This window comes from Anoplophora glabripennis, unplaced genomic scaffold, assembly GCF_000390285.2.
Source record: "Anoplophora glabripennis isolate ALB-LARVAE unplaced genomic scaffold, Agla_2.0 scaffold17, whole genome shotgun sequence".
Taxonomy (NCBI): domain Eukaryota; kingdom Metazoa; phylum Arthropoda; class Insecta; order Coleoptera; family Cerambycidae; genus Anoplophora; species Anoplophora glabripennis.
This window is the reverse complement of record NW_019416231.1, coordinates 2,472,670-2,491,983: the sequence shown is the minus strand read 5'-3', so window position 1 is coordinate 2,491,983 and position 19,314 is coordinate 2,472,670. Positions and strand designations below refer to the sequence as shown.

Genomic DNA, 19,314 nt, shown 5'->3' with positions numbered 1-19,314 from the left:
TTAACGAGCTGTATAGCAGCTGTCAGTTTCAATAACGTTAATGACTATATAACTTTATTTTAAAGAATAATCGTGATAACAATAACAAACAATTAAAGGAGCTGCGGAAAGTGTCCCCCTCCTTGTTATAACAATAAATTAAAGCAGCTGCTGAAAGTGTCCCCCTCCTTGTTCCAAGCACTTTTCACACCTGTTCCTCAAAGAATTAAAGACATTTTCTAAGATGCTCGGGGTATTGTTAATTTCACGAATCTTGTCTATAAGTCGAGCCTGCAGATGGTTTAAATCAGGAATAGGCAGTTCAAAAATAGTGTTTTTAAGGTAAGGCCACAAAAAGAAATCACACGGCGTAATATCACATGACCTCGGTGGAAATTCATGTTCAGCATTGAGACTTATTAGTCGATTTTGGAAAACTTCCCTCAACATATTCATCGTCTCGCCTGCCGTATGTGCCCTTGCGCCATCTTGTTGAAAGTAAAAGTTTGTAATTTCGTTTTCTTCCAGCTGGTTAACAAAAGGAGCGATAATTTCTTCTCTATACCTTTGCGCAGTAAGAGTACCATTAAAAAAAATAGGTCCATAAATCCTCCTTCGATTGAGAGCACACCAAACTCCAATTTTTTGAGCGTGTAGAGGGCCCTCGACAAAAAAGTTATCTGGTTTTTCAGAAGACCACATTCTCATATTCTGTGAGTTTACGTAACCACTTAAATGAAACCAGGCTTCATCAGAAAAAAAGGTGATATTATGAAGTTCACCGTAGTTGTTTAAAAACCATTCACAAAATACAGCCCGTCGCGGAAAATCAACTTCATGAAGTTCTTGCTGACAAGTTAAACGATAGGAGAACAAACGCAAATCTTTTTTTAACACTGTGTGGCAGGTACCGACTGATACTCCCACCATTTGTGATAAAACACGTACAGAAGTTCTTGGCGCATTTTCCATTATTTGTTGGACATTTTCTTTTAATTCTTCAGTCCGCTTTTTAGGTCGGCCGCTTCCTTCTTTTCTTGTTACACTGCCCGTTTCACGAAAAACATTAACACAACGCTGAACTGCACTTTGAAAAATTTTGTACTCAACAACGCCGGGAAATTGATTTTGAAATTCTATGAAACATTCCTCAATAGAATACTTCCATATTCCATCAATCTTGCGTCCATTTCTAAAGTAGGACTCTATGATAAACACTTTTTGTTCTTGAGAAAACACCATTTTAAACGCTTTTTAAAACGAAAATATTCAAATTGACAGCGGCGATATAGCGCTTTGACAGATGACGTTTAAGTTCATTTGCTATACGCTACGCCCTACGTCCAAATTTTCAGAACCAACTTGACCACGTTTTTATTTGAACGCTCGTTATAAGTACCAAGTGATAAATGTAATACATAGACGCGCAGTACTGTTAATTTTGAGTATGCAATAATTAGTTTATACGTTTGTGTCGTCACTCAAGTGTTCATATGCATGTGAGCTTTTATAATAGTTGTAATTGCCTGCAGAAAAAAAAATTGTATTACCTTTCTGCTAAATAATGTATATTATATGCATGTAATTGCTATTTTCCATCTTATAATCCGTTTTCTTAAAATATAACAAATAAATATCGAATAATACCAGCGCATTCGCCAAATTATTAAAAATTTTAATTTCTGTACGATTTTAATTTTTTATATTTCTCTGCACTTTCCAGTTACAAGTAACTATTTTTATAGTAAAGAAGGGTCGAGGGCATTATTATCCCATGACACCCGTGGTACCTTTAACATTTAATGTCTATTATTTAAATCAAACATTTATTTGCTTATAGCTGGCGTGACTGATTCGACATTTAGTCTGTATTTACGTTAGTAAATGTGACTTTTGATCTCGATTACTGAATTTGTTTCTATGATGTTTTTAAATTTGTCCTAGGGCGTCATTTCTTATTTGATGTGATAGAATGATTGTTGCAAATGACAAACTAGTAGGGGAAATTTTTCGTTTATATATTTTTTAAGGCACAGTCAAAATAAGGAAGAAAAGGCGTATTTTTACCTGGTATGTCTCACTTTTTTTTAATTGAACAAATGCGTTTAGGAAAGGTACATTTTCTGATGTTTACATGTTCTCCATGATCTTTCAGTGCGAAAAATTAAAAGAAGTCGCTCTAGTTTAGCGTTATGCTTCGTCGCTTCCCGGATAGATCGACTTATTATATCATTGTCTTACTAAAAGTGTGATTTCTTGTCTATAACTTTTATTTAGATAATAAAAACATACAACAGATGAAACAATATAACGTGTTTTAATCCATTTCCGAAAGAAATTCGCTTGGCTCGATGAGAATTCGTTCAGCGTTATTTAACAGCACTGTACCGTATGTAAAATACGTAAGTCATCGAACTATAACCACTTGTGTGGAAGCCATACCTGACATTTTCGCCGAGAACTAAAATCCAGTAATCCATCGCTAATGGACCTGCAAAGTACATCGGCAACAGGTGAATTTTAAATAAATTGGCGGACCAAATTAGGTTTCTAGGCAGCTTAAATTTGACGACAAAACACTGGAACCAGATATTCTTTAAACTGACAGATTATTCAAATTAAAATAGAATAGTTTATTTACTAAGAAGCGATAACAATAAAAAAATAAATTGTGTTTTGTGATAAGATCAGGAATTTGCGATTCGAAAGATTAGTAAATTTTTAATTCGATGGCTTAAGGTACTTGTTCTTGTCGTGAAGTGAAATATATATAGCTGCTTTGCTCTGCTTTTATTTCATAGCGTTTTTTTCGGGTTTTGTGTCAGAATGGCTACGTTTAACACCTCCTAAATTACCTCTACTTTTAATAAAGTGAAGCTGTTTGCAAGGTCTGTATAGGGTTACTTCCAGGAAATCGAGGACCAAGAACTGTACATTCTGGAAATTCTCTGACCCCTTAAGGAAGTAATTTGTTTTATTTCCCTAAAGTTAATGGACAAGTAGCTATTTTTGTGTGTTACTACTTAGGATATATCATGGCAATCCCTATATTCCACAACATAAGGAGCGTTCAAATAAAAACGTGGTCTACTCTAGGTCCAGACGATATCTTTCCCGTGTATTAATAAAATCTAGTTTACTGGTCTAATCTTACGATAATTTATTGCAGATTATCTCTCTATTTTCTGGACATTTTCCCCAGTATACAAAAAAATGCCGTCGTAGTTTTTGCTGTAAAAGTTAGCTCTAAGAGGCGAACTAGCTAACTGTCGTCCCGTTTCTTTACTCGCTTTTTGTTTGGGGAATTTTTTTACGTAGTAATCACCAAGGAACTTTTCTTAGAAAAATAATAAATGGAACTTGATTAAGTGAAAATGAACAAGATTATTAAAGGGTGAATATCGTTACAGTTACAAACGGTTTCGCTGTTAAATTCAGATGAAAACTATACCATACATCACATTTTCTTAAGACGAACAACTTTTTGAAACCTTGCTTAACTGCTAGTATGTCTACAATAGCAATTTTACTGTAAACTGTTACCGCAGAATTTATTTAGAATAAACTGTAAGCAGAGATCTTGTTTTGGGCTGGCTGTATAGAAGTAACGAGCGAAATCCGACTTCCTCCCCTTTGGATTCCGACCTGAAAAAGGGTTAATATCGCTCAAACGTCCTGGAAATTGTATTTTCCCATTAAAAGGGTTCGGAATGATGGATTAAACAAATCAGAAGTAGTCGGAATGCGTCTCGTAACGGTCATTTTTTTTGACGGACCATCTGCCATCCCCTCACATCCCTAAATCGCCTGACAGGGGACTGGTATTTAAAAATTTACGGTTTTAATTGTTACCACACGAAAAATTTAACTTGACTTAGTATTTTAATTATATTTGCAAAGTAGATAATTTCGATTTTGGGTATAATAATAGACATGCACGTTATAACGAGCGTTCAAATTAAAACGTGGTCGAAGTTGGCTCTGACACATTGGACGTAGGGAGTAGCTTATAGCGACCAACTTAACCTCATTTCTTAACGAGCTGTATAGCAGCTGTCAGTTTCAATAACGTTAATGACTATATAACTTTATTTTAAAGAATAATCGTGATAACAATAACAAACAATTAAATGAGCTGCGGAAAGTGACCCCCTCCTTGTTATAACAATAAATTAAAGCAGATGCTGAAAGTGTCCCCCTCCTTGTTCCAAGCACTTTTCACACCTGTTCCTCAAAGAATTAAAGACATTTTCTAAGATGCTCGGGGTATTGTTAATTTCACGAATCTTGTCTATAAGTCGAGCCTGCAGATGGTTTAAATCAGGAATAGGCAGTTCAAAAATAGTGTTTTTAAGGTAAGGCCACAAAAAGAAATCACACGGCGTAATATCACATGACCTCGGTGGAAATTCATGTTCAGCATTGAGACTTATTAGTCGATTTTGGAAAACTCCCTCAACATATTCATCGTCTCGCCTGCCGTATGTGCCCTTGCGCCATCTTGTTGAAAGTAAAAGTTTGTAATTTCGTTTTCTTCCAGCTGGTTAACAAAAGGAGCGATAATTTCTTCTCTATACCTTTGCGCAGTAAGAGTACCATTAAAAAAAATTGATCCATAAATCCTCCTTCGATTGAGAGCACACCAAACTCCAATTTTTTGAGCGTGTAGAGGGCCCTCGACAAAAAAGTTATCTGGTTTTTCAGAAGACCACATTCTCATATTCTGTGAGTTTACGTAACCACTTATATGAAGCCAGGCTTCATCAGAAAAAAAGGTGATATTATGAAGTTCACCGTAGTTGTTTAAAAACCATTCACAAAATACAGCCCGTCGCGGAAAATCAACTTCATGAAGTTCTTGCTGACAAGTTAAACGATAGGAGAACAAACGCAAATCTTTTTTTAACACTGTGTGGCAGGTACCGACTGATACTCCCACCATTTGTGATAAAACACGTACAGAAGTTCTTGGCGCATTTTCCATTATTTGTTGGACATTTTCTTTTAATTCTTCAGTCCGCTTTTTAGGTCGGCCGCTTCCTTTTTTTCTTGTTACACTGCCCGTTTCACGAAAAACATTAACACAACGTTGAACTGCACTTTGAAAAATTTTGTACTCAACAACGCCGGGAAATTGATTTTGAAATTCTATGAAACATTCCTCAATAGAATACTTCCATATTCCATCAATCTTGCGTCCATTTCTAAAGTAGGACTCTATGATAAACACTTTTTGTTCTTGAGAAAACACCATTTTAAACGCTTTTTAAAACGAAAATATTCAAATTGACAGCGGCGATATAGCGCTTTGACAGATGACGTTTAAGTTCATTTGCTATACGCTACGCCCTACGTCCAAATTTTCAGAACCAACTTGACCACGTTTTTATTTGAACGCTCGTTATAAGTACCAAGTGATAAATGTAATACATAGACGCGCAGTACTGTTAATTTTGAGTATGCAATAATTAGTTTATACGTTTGTGTCGTCACTCAAGTGTTCATATGCATGTGAGCTTTTATAATAGTTGTAATTGCCTGCAGAAAAAAAAATTGTATTACCTTTCTGCTAAATAATGTATATTATATGCATGTAATTGCTATTTTCCATCTTATAATCCGTTTTCTTAAAATTATAACAAATTAATATCGAATAATACCAGCGCATTCGCCAAATTATTAAAAATTTCAATTTCTGTACGATTTTAATTTTTTATATTTCTCTGCACTTTCCAGTTACAAGTAACTATTTTTATAGTAAGAAGGGTCGAGGGCATTATTATCCCATGACACCCGTGGTACCTTTAACATTTAATGTCTATTATTTAAATCAAACATTTTTTTGCTTATAGCTGGCGTGACTGATTCGACATTTAGTCTGTATTTACGTTAGTAAATGTGACTTTTGATCTCGATTACTGAATTTGTTTCTATGATGTTTTTAAATTTGTCCTAGGGCGTCATTTCTTATTTGATGTGATAGAATGATTGTTGCAAATGACAAACTAGTAGGGGAAATTTTTCGTTTATATATTTTTTAAGGCACAGTCAAAATAAGGAAGAAAAGGCGTATTTTTACCTGGTATGTCTCACTTTTTTTTAATTGAACAAATGCGTTTAGGAAAGGTACATTTTCTGATGTTTACATGTTCTCCATGATCTTTCAATGCGAAAAATTAAAAGAAGTTGCTCTAGTTTAGCGTTATGCTTCGTGGCTTCCCGGATAGATCGACTTGTTCTATCATTGTCTTACTAAAAGTGTGATTTCTTGTCTATATCTTTTATTTAGATAATAAAAACATATAATAGATGAAACAATATAACGTGTTTTAATCCATTTTCGAAAGAAATTCGCTTGGTTTGATGAGAGTTCGTTCAGCGTTATTTAACAGCACTGTACCGTATGTAAAATACGTAAGTCATCGAACTATAACCACTTGTGTGGAAGCCATACCTGACATTTTCGCCGAGAACTAAAATCCAGTAATCCATCGCTAATGGACCAGCAAAGTACATCGGCAACAGGTGAATTTTAAATAAATTGGCGGACCAAATTAGGTTTCTAGGCAGCTTAAATTTGACGACAAAACACTGGATCCAGATATTCTTTAAACTGACAGATTATAGAAGCTCAAATTAAAATAAATTGTGTTTTGTGGTAAGATCAGGAATTTGCGATTCGAAAGATTAGTAAATTTTTAATTCTATATATAACTGCTTTTATTTCATAGCGTTTTTCAGGTTTTCGAAACTGTCCTCCAATTCTTTGTACAACCATTTATCGCCGAGATATCGATGATTGAAAACAAAAGGATCCTTTTCCATTAGTCCGATATTTCGATGAAATATGGTCGTATCGAAATTTAAAAAGAAGGAAATTGAAGCTGAATAAACAAGCTATCTGGTCCATGCAATGGCTTAGCTGAATTTTTTTTTTCTAAATCCGTGGACTCAAAAAAAATGTCGGGCTATTTCTTAGAATTGCATGATAACCGTAGCTCTTAAAAAATTTCGACCGAAAGATCAAAAAACTACAGTCTTAGAGCTTCAAAATTCTTTTGTTTTTAATTTTCGATACAACCATTTTTCACCTAAATACAGTCTGTCACAAATCACGGAAAATTTTCGGAAATTCTTTTGACCCTTTAATTCTTTGCATTAGTGTAACATTTCATTGTATTCGTGTATGATTAGCTTTAGCAACAGCAAATTCAATATTTCTGCTTTGTGCAGCGCTGTACCTATAAAACTGTGTCCAAATGGTGAGGCCGTTGTCGATAGATTTCGAATTGCAACATATAAATTAAATAACTCCTGCAAATTGAAATGCGATATTTGAACCTAATTAATGTAATCGTATGTCCTGGTTTCGGACTCTGTCCACGTCCATGTTATATTAAATTTTATGTCCCCTAATGCGATTTGATGTGGCTGAAATATGAACGACCGGAATATGCTGTAGATACGTTGAAATGATCAGTAACAGTCCATCAGAATTTAGTGATTTGTTAAATTTTATCTGGAATCGATGCTAACTAAAATCATAATTTTTCTTGATATAGATACATACAAGCTGTTCTCTATGTTATGTCTGTAGAAAATTGAACATTATCTTCTTTTCCTTCAAGACTAATGTTCCTTTTCCCTTCCGAAAAAATACCGTTAGCACATAGAAACTCCAGATCAATTAAACTTCTTCCAAATGAAACCCACTCGCATCCTTTCGCACGCAGCTGGCAGCTTTCCAATTACAAACATCGAAGGTTTGCATTTCATGCACCATCATTTGTTTGTTTTGTTTTCGGCATCGCATTTTATGCCGCTTCAATATGAGAATCACTTTAGAGTATAAACACCCCGCCTTGTTTTATTTTATTTTATTTAACGATTATGTCTGTAACCGATGCCTTTTACTGCTGTTTTTATTATAGAGATCACACGGGTTATTGTTGAAATGAGAAATGTGTACGGTTTTATAATTAAATCGATTATTTCGAGAATAATCGAGTCGATAATTTCACGAGAATTTGCTTTTGGCAAGGAGTTTTCGCTTCCTAGGGTTCCCTTGTAACTTTTATATTCGTGCCTGTATTATAAGATACTGCTATTTTATTTTCTAAACCTTTATTATTAAAAAATTTGTTAATGGTATTTTTTACCGTGCTGGGGGAAAGCAGTAAGCATTAAAAAAAACTGCAGGCCTAGGAAAGGAACAATCGACTGCCAGACGAACAAAATATACCCAGCTCCAAAGTCTGTCGCGATTAATACGAATCCCGTTTAATTATAGTCGTAATAGAGGTGATATGACGTGTGGTAACTTAATTGGTGTAATGGTAGGAGATAGTGCTGGCTTTCCGATGAAGAGGAATTACATTTGGGGTCATTTAGATTTACTATGTTGGTCCAAGACCCTTCTCCCCTTCCGTAAGCTCTAAGGAGACGTTGGAAAGTTGGCTTATAATGGTATTAGGTCTGTAAGGCACCGAAGCTTCCTTCAATTTTATTACGGGGTTGCTACGGAGATGTCTTCGTGTTGGGAGAGTACTTGGAAATTTAAATCCATTTATGTTAATTTTTTTTAATGCTTTAATTGAACGACATTAGCCGTGTTCCTGATTTTACGTATTTCCAGTTACAAGATACATTTTTTTGAAATTTAATGATCTTTGAATACCTAATTAAATTCTAAAGATATTACTTGTGCAATTATTATGAATAAGAGCAGAAATCTGAATCTGAAAATATATAAATGCTGATAAACGGACATTTAAAAAAGGATCGGATCCGAAGAAATACGCCCGCCCTTTCTCCCTTTATACTTATTAATGCCAGTCTCTGAGTTGACAGTGACGGAAAGAGTAATGTTTCCTTTTGTTGCAGGGGACCATTCAGCGTAGTTAGGAGATGTATCCACCGACAAACTGGACAGCAGTTCGCTGCGAAGATCGTGGATGTGGCCAAATTCACCTCCAGTCCCGGCCTCAGCACGGACGGTAAGTTCGATGGATCAAATCTTTTTTTTTTAGTGTATTCCAAAAAGTTTACAAGAAATTTAATGTTTTAAAATGTATAGTTAGAGATATTCTCCTCTATGTAATTTTATTCGAAGAAAAAGTGACACAACCGTTGCCTTCTTCTAATTGCACTCTACATTATAAGAATATACAGGTTGTCCCACCGGGGACTTCGTCGATTGATACCTAGGAAAGCTAGGAAAGTACTTATCCGAAAAATTTGAAAATTTACCATAGCAAAGTCCCTGGGACGAATACAACTGAAATTTCTCTCCAGCATTTTCAGTTATACCGGAAGTGGACACCAACTTCGTTATTTTAAACGGGACACCCTGTATATTAATTTATTTTCGGATTCTACGGAAGATTTTAGAGTCCTTTTGTGTAATGATCCCTCTGGCTAGTAGGCTAGGCGGTATCTGTATCTTTGTGAAAATGAAATAAAATTTTTTGAAGCAGGTTTTAAAAGTTCTTGGAAAGATGCTTCTTTAAAAAAAAAACAGATCGATAGATCAATTAGTTACGTAGTTATAGCCGTCATTTACACTAAATGTACTGGGACATCCGGGCTAATTTTTCGAAAAATACCTTTNAATGCCAGTCTCTGAGTTGACAGTGACGGAAAGAGTAATGTTTCCTTTTGTTGCAGGGGACCATTCAGCGTAGTTAGGAGATGTATCCACCGACAAACTGGACAGCAGTTCGCTGCGAAGATCGTGGATGTGGCCAAATTCACCTCCAGTCCCGGCCTCAGCACGGACGGTAAGTTCGATGGATCAAATCTTTTTTTTTTAGTGTATTCCAAACAGTTTACAAGAAATTTAATGTTTTAAAATGTATAGTTAGAGATATTCTCCTCTATGTAATTTTATTCGAAGAAAAAGTGACACAACCATTGCCTTCTTCTAATTGCACTCTACATTATAAGAATATACAGGATGTCCCACCGGGGACTTCGTCGATTGATAACTAGGAAAGCTAGGAAAGAACTGATCCGAAAAATTTGAAAATTCAGCAACATCGCAAAGTCCCTGGGACGAATACAACTGAAATATCTCTCCAGCACTTCCACTTATACCGGAAGTCGACACCAACTTCTTTATTTTAAACGGGACATCCTGTATATTAATTCATTTTCGGATTCTACGGAAGAATTTAGAGTCGTTTTGTGTAATGATCCCTTTGGCTAGGAGTAATAGATTTCGAGATATACATTTTTTAATGAAAAAATTGACGTGTGCTAGGATTCGCGGAAGTGTCCGCAACTTTTCCCAGGAAATTGATATCAAGCCGATTTTTGGTGTTCGTAAAGAACTTAGACGACGCTAACTTATGGTATGTCTTTAAATTCAAAAATATTGTACCAAGAGTTTCATTCTCGCCGTTACGTATTGGCAAAGTCAAACAGCTATAACTTCCTTAACTTAAATGGAACACCCTGTATTTTATTGCTCTGACTTGTACACGTTGATATTCTCTTTCAAGTCATATAAGCATAGTTAGGGTTGCGATCATTACTTTTGGAGATATTTGCGAATTTCCACTATTTTGGCAAGTTTTCATCACATCTGGAGTGTCATCAAAACGTGAACAATCCAGACTTTTTGCTGATGGACATTGGCCTTGTATTTTATTGTCGTTTGATCGTGTGTGAGTGAGTTTGAAGCTTTGCTTGGTCGTGTGTATGGCGCGTGTTTTTATGGCAGTCAGTAGTGTTGTGTATTGTGAGCATAGAGCGGCACACGGCTTGAAAAAATTTCCATCTAAACTAAACCTGTCAGTTCCACGACAGTTACAAATATTTCATCTTGACAAAGCGCGAACAAGCTTGTTACAACCTTAAAATTTTATAGTCCAAATTTAATTTATTTTAGTTAATTTAATTATTGAGTCAGGAGATCCAGTAAAAGAGCTGGTCTTACTTTGCGTAGTCAAAAATTTCACGCAGAACAACACAAATCTAAGGTTTTCCAAGCAGCGTAAATTATTTGGCTAAATTAATTTTTAGATGAGATATGTACGTACTTTAAAGCGGTAAACAAGTTTGACTTTATGTAAATGTTCGAGTTTATACTCCATGACTCCAACTTCAAATATCCAATTTATTATTGCGAAATAAACTTAAGTTCCCGACGATAGATATACGATATTATTTTGTTGATGTAATTTTAAACAGTTTATTTCAGTTTGAACGAAGTTTGTTGCTTATAAAATTTTTTAATAGAATTGTTTGATGTCCAGAAATAGTACCCACTGCCATGGCTTTCAATTTATAATCTTTTAAAGCATAGTTTTGTTAAATTTGTTCTTTACAAAAGTAAGTTAAATTTGTGACAATTTTCACATAGCGACATTAAAATACAGCATCTTAGACAGTAGGAAAATGTTTTTTTCCTGAAATATTTAATATTTAAAGTACGTATCCAAAAATAGTTATTTATTGTGTAAATGTTTTAAGTACCATTGATAAATGAAATATTAACTTTATACCATTTCCTCTAGAATACTTGAAGATGAAAATATGGTATAAGGAATCCCACGGAAACTTAAATAAAAAGTAATTCCTTCCGCAACTTCCGTAATCTGATGTTACACGTGTATTAACTTCCCATTTTTTGCGTGCGGCTTTCTAACAAATACCGCCTTATATTGGAAAGTTAATTTTACCCGGGCCAAATTTTTATGCGTATATGAAAAATCGATTAACACTCGAAAGTTAAGAATGACGTCGAGATCAGGAAGTTTTGTCCGGCCTTTTTTTGCTACACGGGTTTTTACTTAAAGGAGCGTTTTGTCAGAATGATTTATGAAAACGGCCTCTTGGTCACGACGGGAAAGTTATCGACACTCGGTACAGGGCGGAAATTTTTCACAGAATATAATGCTTTTCTATTTCATTTTGCCAAGTTATCAACATTAAACAAATACATGAAATATTTCGCATTGCAAATGAGCCGATTGCGATACCCTAATCTGGATCTATTTTTAGACTAGGTCAATATTGTGTATGTACGTTTAAATTGTTGAGATCAAATTCCAAATTAATAATTAACGGACGATGAAGCCAATTGAGGAAAAAATTCGCCATCAGTATTACAGAGTGGTCCGATATAATTACATTGGTATGCGTATTGAAGTCAATGCTAATCTTAATTTGTGATTCAAGGAAAAAGGCAGAAAATTTAACGAGCGTGGTTACCAAAATAATAGACATTTAAAATGCAAATCTTACGTTCACTGTTCCTGCAACCTTAGTGCTGCAAACTCAACACACAAGACGATTAAACATTTCCTATAGTTTTCTCGGAATCTATTTCGCGTTCTCTATCCAATTTCGTGTCTTATTGAAGCTGAAGTGCTTTCATTTTATTGAAATTCAGTCCATTAATAGTTTACGCGGAACTTGTTTTATTGTATCTCTCCCGCGAAACTGAAAGATATTCCCATCTTTTAATAGTGGATTGGGTGTCCGTGAGGTATCATTACTTTCCTATTTTTGTATATTGTGTAGAATTTAAAAGCAGTGGTATCATGAATGTTAAAAATCGCCATTGGAAAGTCGGCAAGACAAATTGTCGCATTCACCTATAAATGTAATGTCTATAACTCCGTCGAACGACGCATTGATTAATGGATGTAACGGCGCTCCCCCCATTGTTTTATTTGACAAGTTATGACGGCCATTCGGGCACGATTGGCGCGTATATTTTGCAAGACGTCGTATATGTTTCAGCAGTGGCAGGGTATTATACGTTTTACGAGATGAAATACGACTGTTTGATTTTGTTTAAGCTCTGAAAAATCATTATCGTTACCGCAGGCGTGACTGTAACGTAGTAGATCAAGTTTTGCCTTGACTATTTAAGAAATTGTGCCAATGCACCGCCAACTAATACTGTTTTANTGTGATAATTCTACATAACATGAAGTTTTTTTGAGCCAAGTATAAAGGTCCTATACCCAATTTATATACCCCAAAAAAATGACCTAAAAAGTATTGTTTTTTAACCCCATCTTTGCGATTTTTTCGATTTTTACCATAATAATCATGATTCATTCGATTTGTAACTAGACATGTTTTGTAAAAAATTTAATTGCAAACATTTTTTTCCTCTTCCATTTTTGCCTAAAATCAACTCTTGAAAAGATTCATAATTAAATAGGAAGAAAAATATGACATTTTTCGAATTTTTTTAACAATTTGGGCCGCCAAAAGTTAAGCCCACGTTTTTTTTATGCGCATAGAAAAATTTTAATTTCTAGTGATATTTGAAAGCCAAAAATCTCCGGATATACGATTCACCCAAATATGGCTTTTTGAAACGGATACCGTCTGGACTATAGGAGTAATAGATTTCGAGATATAATTTTTTTAAGGAAAAAAATTGACGTGTGCTAGGGTTCGTGGAGGTGTCCGCAACTTTTCCCAGGAAATTGATATCAAGCTGTACATTTTTATACGCAAACCATGTAGGTATTTGGATTGTTTCATCTATTTTATATTAATTAATTCTTTATTAGCTGTTTCTTGTGTAATATTGGTATGAATGAAAAATTTTTTTATTAGAAAAAATTAACTATCTTAACTTTTTGTAACATTTACCCATGCAAAGGACCATTTTCTAATTTAGAATTCTTAATGGACAGTCTGAAAATATGCCAAGAAGAGTTTCGATTTAGAAAGTTGGTCAATTTATTTCTTTAAACATAAATACTTAGATTAAAAAAGATAACTCTTCAAACAGTTAAACACGAAAGTAAATATTTATACGTGCAATAGATTAAACTGGTTTTATTGTTTCTTTACGAATACGATGTTTGTCTAGAACTAAGTAGAAACTGTACATCTCATCCAGGATTTTTTAAAAAATTTCCATCTAAACTAAGCCCGTCAGTTCCACGACAGTTACAAATATTTCATCTTGACAAAGCGCGAACAAGCTTGTTACAAAATTCAACTTTATATTTCATGTGTAATGTGTATTCGTAGTAAAGTAGATACTACAGTGACACTGACATTTTTCATTGCAACCTTAAAATTTTATAGTCGAAATTTTTTTTTTATATTAGTTAATTTAATTCTTGAGCCAGGAGATCCAGAAAGAGCTGGTCTTAAGTTGCCTAGTCAAAAATTTCACGCAGAACAACACAAATCTAAGGTTTTCCAAGCAGCGTAAATTATTTGGCTAAATTAATTTTTAGATGAGATATGTACGTACTTTAAAGCGGTAAACAAGTTTGACTTTATGTAAATGTTCGAGTTTATACTCCATGACTCCAACTTCAAATATCCAATTTATTATTGCGAAATAAACTTAAGTTCCCGACGATAGATATACGATATTATTTTGTTGATGTAATTTTAAACAGTTTATTTCAGTTTGAACGAAGTTTGTTGCTTATAAAATTTTTTAATAGAATTGTTTGATGTCCAGAAATAGTACCCACTGCCATGGCTTTCAATTTATAATCTTTTAAAGCATAGTTTTGTTAAATTTGTTCTTTACAAAAGTAAGTTAAATTTGTGACAATTTTCACATAGCGACATTAAAATACAGCATCTTAGACAGTAGGAAAATGTTTTTTTCCTGAAATATTTAATATTTAAAGTACGTATCCAAAAATAGTTATTTATTGTGTAAATGTTTTAAGTACCATTGATAAATGAAATATTAACTTTATACCATTTCCTCTAGAATACTTGAAGATGAAAATATGGTATAAGGAATCCCACGGAAACTTAAATAAAAAGTAATTCCTTCCGCAACTTCCGTAATCTGATGTTACACGTGTATTAACTTCCCATTTTTTGCGTGCGGCTTTCTAACAAATACCGCCTTATATTGGAAAGTTAATTTTACCCGGGCCAAATTTTTATGCGTATATGAAAAATCGATTAACACTCGAAAGTTAAGAATGACGTCGAGATCAGGAAGTTTTGTCCGGCCTTTTTTTGCTACACGGGTTTTTACTTAAAGGAGCGTTTTGTCAGAATGATTTATGAAAACGGCCTCTTGGTCACGACGGGAAAGTTATCGACACTCGGTACAGGGCGGAAATTTTTCACAGAATATAATGCTTTTCTATTTCATTTTGCCAAGTTATCAACATTAAACAAATACATGAAATATTTCGCATTGCAAATGAGCCGATTGCGATACCCTAATCTGGATCTATTTTTAGACTAGGTCAATATTGTGTATGTACGTTTAAATTGTTGAGATCAAATTCCAAATTAATAATTAACGGACGATGAAGCCAATTGAGGAAAAAATTCGCCATCAGTATTACAGAGTGGTCCGATATAATTACATTGGTATGCGTATTGAAGTCAATGCTAATCTTAATTTGTGATTCAAGGAAAAAGGCAGAAAATTTAACGAGCGTGGTTACCAAAATAATAGACATTTAAAATGCAAATCTTACGTTCACTGTTCCTGCAACCTTAGTGCTGCAAACTCAACACACAAGACGATTAAACATTTCCTATAGTTTTCTCGGAATCTATTTCGCGTTCTCTATCCAATTTCGTGTCTTATTGAAGCTGAAGTGCTTTCATTTTATTGAAATTCAGTCCATTAATAGTTTACGCGGAACTTGTTTTATTGTATCTCTCCCGCGAAACTGAAAGATATCCCCATCTTTTAACAGTGGATTGGGTGTCCGTGAGGTATCATTACTTTCCTATTTTTGTATATTGTGTAGAATTTAAAAGCAGTGGTATCATGAATGTTAAAAATCGCCATTGGAAAGTCGGCAAGACAAATTGTCGCATACACCTATAAATGTAATGTCTATAATTCCGTCGAACGACGCATTGATTAATGGATGTAACGGCGCTCTCCCCATTGTTTTATTTGACAAGTTATGACGGCCATTCGGGCACGATTGGCGCGTATATTTTGCAAGACGTCGTATATGTTTCAGCAGTGGCAGGGTATTATACGTTTTACGAGATGAAATACGACTGTTTGATTTTGTTTAAGCTCTGAAAAATCATTATCGTTACCGCAGGCGTGACTGTAACGTAGTAGATCAAGTTTTGCCTTGACTATTTAAGAAATTGTGCCAATGCACCGCCAACTAATACTGTTTTACAAATATGCAATACAATATACAGGGTGTTAAAAAAAGAGTGTAAAATATTTCATGAGGTAATAGTATGAACCAAAATAAGCAGAAAAGTCTTAATAAACATGGGTCCGCAAAGTAACGGTTGCGGAGATATGGACCACTATTCGTTTTTCAAACATTTTATTTTATTAGGAATAAACCGACAAAGGAAGCTTTTAACAAACAAAAAACAAAGTTACAGAAGATGTTCAAAGTGCCCTCCGTCCATTTCCAAGCAGGCACGACATCTTCGTCTCAACGATATTCGAACTCTTTCGAAAACACCCTCCTTGGTTTGGATTTCTTGACACTTTTGATTAATCCGTAGCTGCAGCTCTTCCAGGCTATTTACAGGAGTACCATACACTAATGTCTTCAAATATCCCCAAACAAAGAAATCTAGAGGGTTCAGATCAGGCGATCTTGGAGGCCATAAAACAGGTCCGGCCCTTCCTACCCATCTATGTGGAAAAGTTTGGTGTAAATGCTCTCTAACGGCCATGGAAAAATGAGCTGGAGCACCATCATGCTGGAACCACATTTGTTGCCTCTGATTCAAAGGAATGTCTTCCAAAAACTCATACAGTGTGTTCTGCAGAAAGTTGAGGTAAGCAGCGCCTGTTAATCGGTTTGGTAAAACAACAGGACCTAGAAACCTGTCACCTACAATACCCATCCAAATGTTTAATGAAAAACGTGCCTGATGTCCAGATTCTATTAGAGCATGAGGATTTTCGTCGGCCCAAATATGCGTATTGTGAAAATTAAACACTCCATTTCTTGTGAACCCGGCCTCATCAGTAAAAAGAATGTTTGCAAGAAAACGAGGGTCTTCAGCATCATGACGTAGAAACCAGCGGCAAAAAACCAAACGTGCTTGATGATCATTTATTGGATTTAAGGCCTGTACTCGTTGCACATGGTATGGATAAAGCAGTTGCTCGTGAAGGATTCTCCAAACAAGAGGACCACTAATTCCTACCTCGGCTGATATTCTCCGCACACTCGTACCTGGATTCTGCTCTACCAGTGCTAGAATTTCTTCTTCTGCTCTAGGAGTGGATACCGACCTTGGTCTTCCGGATAAATGGCACTGTTTGCTCAAGGAACCGGTATCACGCAATCTTTGGTGAATTCTTCCAAACATGCGTTGTGAAGGAATCTGGCGATTTGGATAAGCGTCAACATAAAGACGTCGCGCTTCGGTGGCGTTCCCATTAGCACGACCATACATGAAATGCATGTCTGTTAATTCTGCGTTAGAGTAACCAGCTATAGCGAAAGAAAACTTGTGCACTGAGAATAATTGTCAAATACGTACTGTTTATTTCACTAAACATCCACCAACTGTTATAAGAAAATACACAACGTTTTTGCAAAATAAAAAAGGGGCTTAAAAACATAAAACATTCCATATCTCCGCAACCGTTACTTTGCGGACCCATGTTTATTGAGACTTTTCTGCTTATTTTGGTTCATACTATTACCTCCTTAAATATTTTATACTCTTTTTTTAACACCCTGTATTATTCTTTGAAGATAAACAGCCACATTAGTGGACTGCCACCCTCCATGTCTTTTAAGTGTTTGAATACCAGCTCCATTGTCAGAAAGGAAGGTGCAGACGTCCTCCTCAGGCAATGGCCAGTGTAACTGGATGTGTCTTGGAGTTTTAAGTATTCTGCATTTCTTTGGGGAATTTCCTACTAACACAAAGTATAAACAAATCTCTAAGAAAAACGGTTTTAATAAACTCATATATATTTTAAATTTAGTAATTCGTTTAGTAAAACTTTGCTTTTCTATACTTATTGTTTAATATACTATTTGCAATCAAGAGATATATTTACTAATTCTTCTTTTTGTTTAATAAAATGACGATATAGCTTTGGATTTCGCTGTATATAAAAGTGATATAAATTGTTTGTCGTCGTTGACGGAGCAGTGCAGACGAGCCAAAGTTCCTCGCCTTGCACAGTTGCTTTATTTGCATTTTGATTCAATTTGTACGGAACTGATGTGAGTTGAAAATGATCCCCGGCATCGGCATTCTGATTTGCATCTTGTTAGGCGAAGTTTGATTACCAGCAGCGAACCCATAAACACCCAGTCAAACTCATTAAAATTCATTTTTGGATAAGACGGATTATTATCCTTCGTCAGCTTCGTTCGCGAGGTTCAACGAATGGAGTGTTTGTTTCTTTTTTTCTCTGTTTAACATAACTTGATTATTCGATACATTAGATAACACGTTTTTTTTTTTTTAAAAACGTCTTGGAATATATATGGCGATGAGTCGCTGCTTTCGTTATGACATATGTTGTGTAGGTTGTCATATTATTAGAAATGTTTCATTTTCAGATCTGAAACGAGAGGCTACGATATGCCATATGCTCAAGCACCCCCACATAGTGGAACTGTTGGAAACCTACTCCTCGGAAGGCATGCTCTATATGGTTTTCGAATTGTAAGTATACATTTTCTTGCAATTAATATATTGTATTTTTCGTATAAATATAAAATATTTGCTATGGACAGTTAAAGAAATATGTACAGGGTGAGTTGTACAGGCTGTTACAAATTCGCTTCTCACTACAGGGATCTCGAAAACAGTACGAGATACGAAATAGCTTAAATGGGGGCAAAGTTGCGGAATCATGGGAACAACATTATGCCTCTAAAAAATCAAGGTTAACATAGATGATTAGTTTTCAAAATATTTGAAAGAAAAAACGTAATTTTGGAAATCTGTCTTTGTTTAATTTCAGCCTTGTTGAGGTGATATTGAAAAAAGAAGAACACTTTTCCATGGCAACTTTTTGCCCTCTATCGAATGCCATAATCAGTTTTTATATGTAACGTTTCGTGTCTCCAGGACCATCATCAATTTGATGTTTCTAAATACGACCCTGGAAAATGTATTACATTTTTTGCAAGCCTTCATGACCGCCAATGCTGTACTGCCTCAGCTCGAACCAGATTCAGACGTTTTGTCTCGAAAAATTCGTCTTCAATGTATTCGTTCTAAATTTATCTATTTTTTTTTTAAATTTCTATGTTGAAAAAGAATTACATATGGCCCTATACAGGGTGTTAATTAAGTATGTAAAATAAATTCAACAGACGACTATTTGAATGATTTTAAGACAAAAAGTTCATGTAAACATTAGTGCGCAGATGCTTCGTTTTGAAAATACATGGTGTT

At 34.9% G+C, this 19,314-nt stretch overlaps 1 protein-coding gene across 1 annotated transcript in view; it reads left to right on the top strand.

Annotated features, from left to right (window-relative positions):
• LOC108917899 (peripheral plasma membrane protein CASK) overlaps window positions 1-19,314 on the top strand; it is a 257,836-nt gene that overhangs the window by 16,661 nt on the left and 221,861 nt on the right. The window contains exons 2-3 of the mRNA XM_018724711.1: window positions 8,863-8,975; window positions 18,471-18,576. Of these exons, the coding sequence (XP_018580227.1) occupies window positions 8,863-8,975; window positions 18,471-18,576 (219 nt within the window). The remainder of the gene's footprint in view (window positions 1-8,862; window positions 8,976-18,470; window positions 18,577-19,314) is intronic.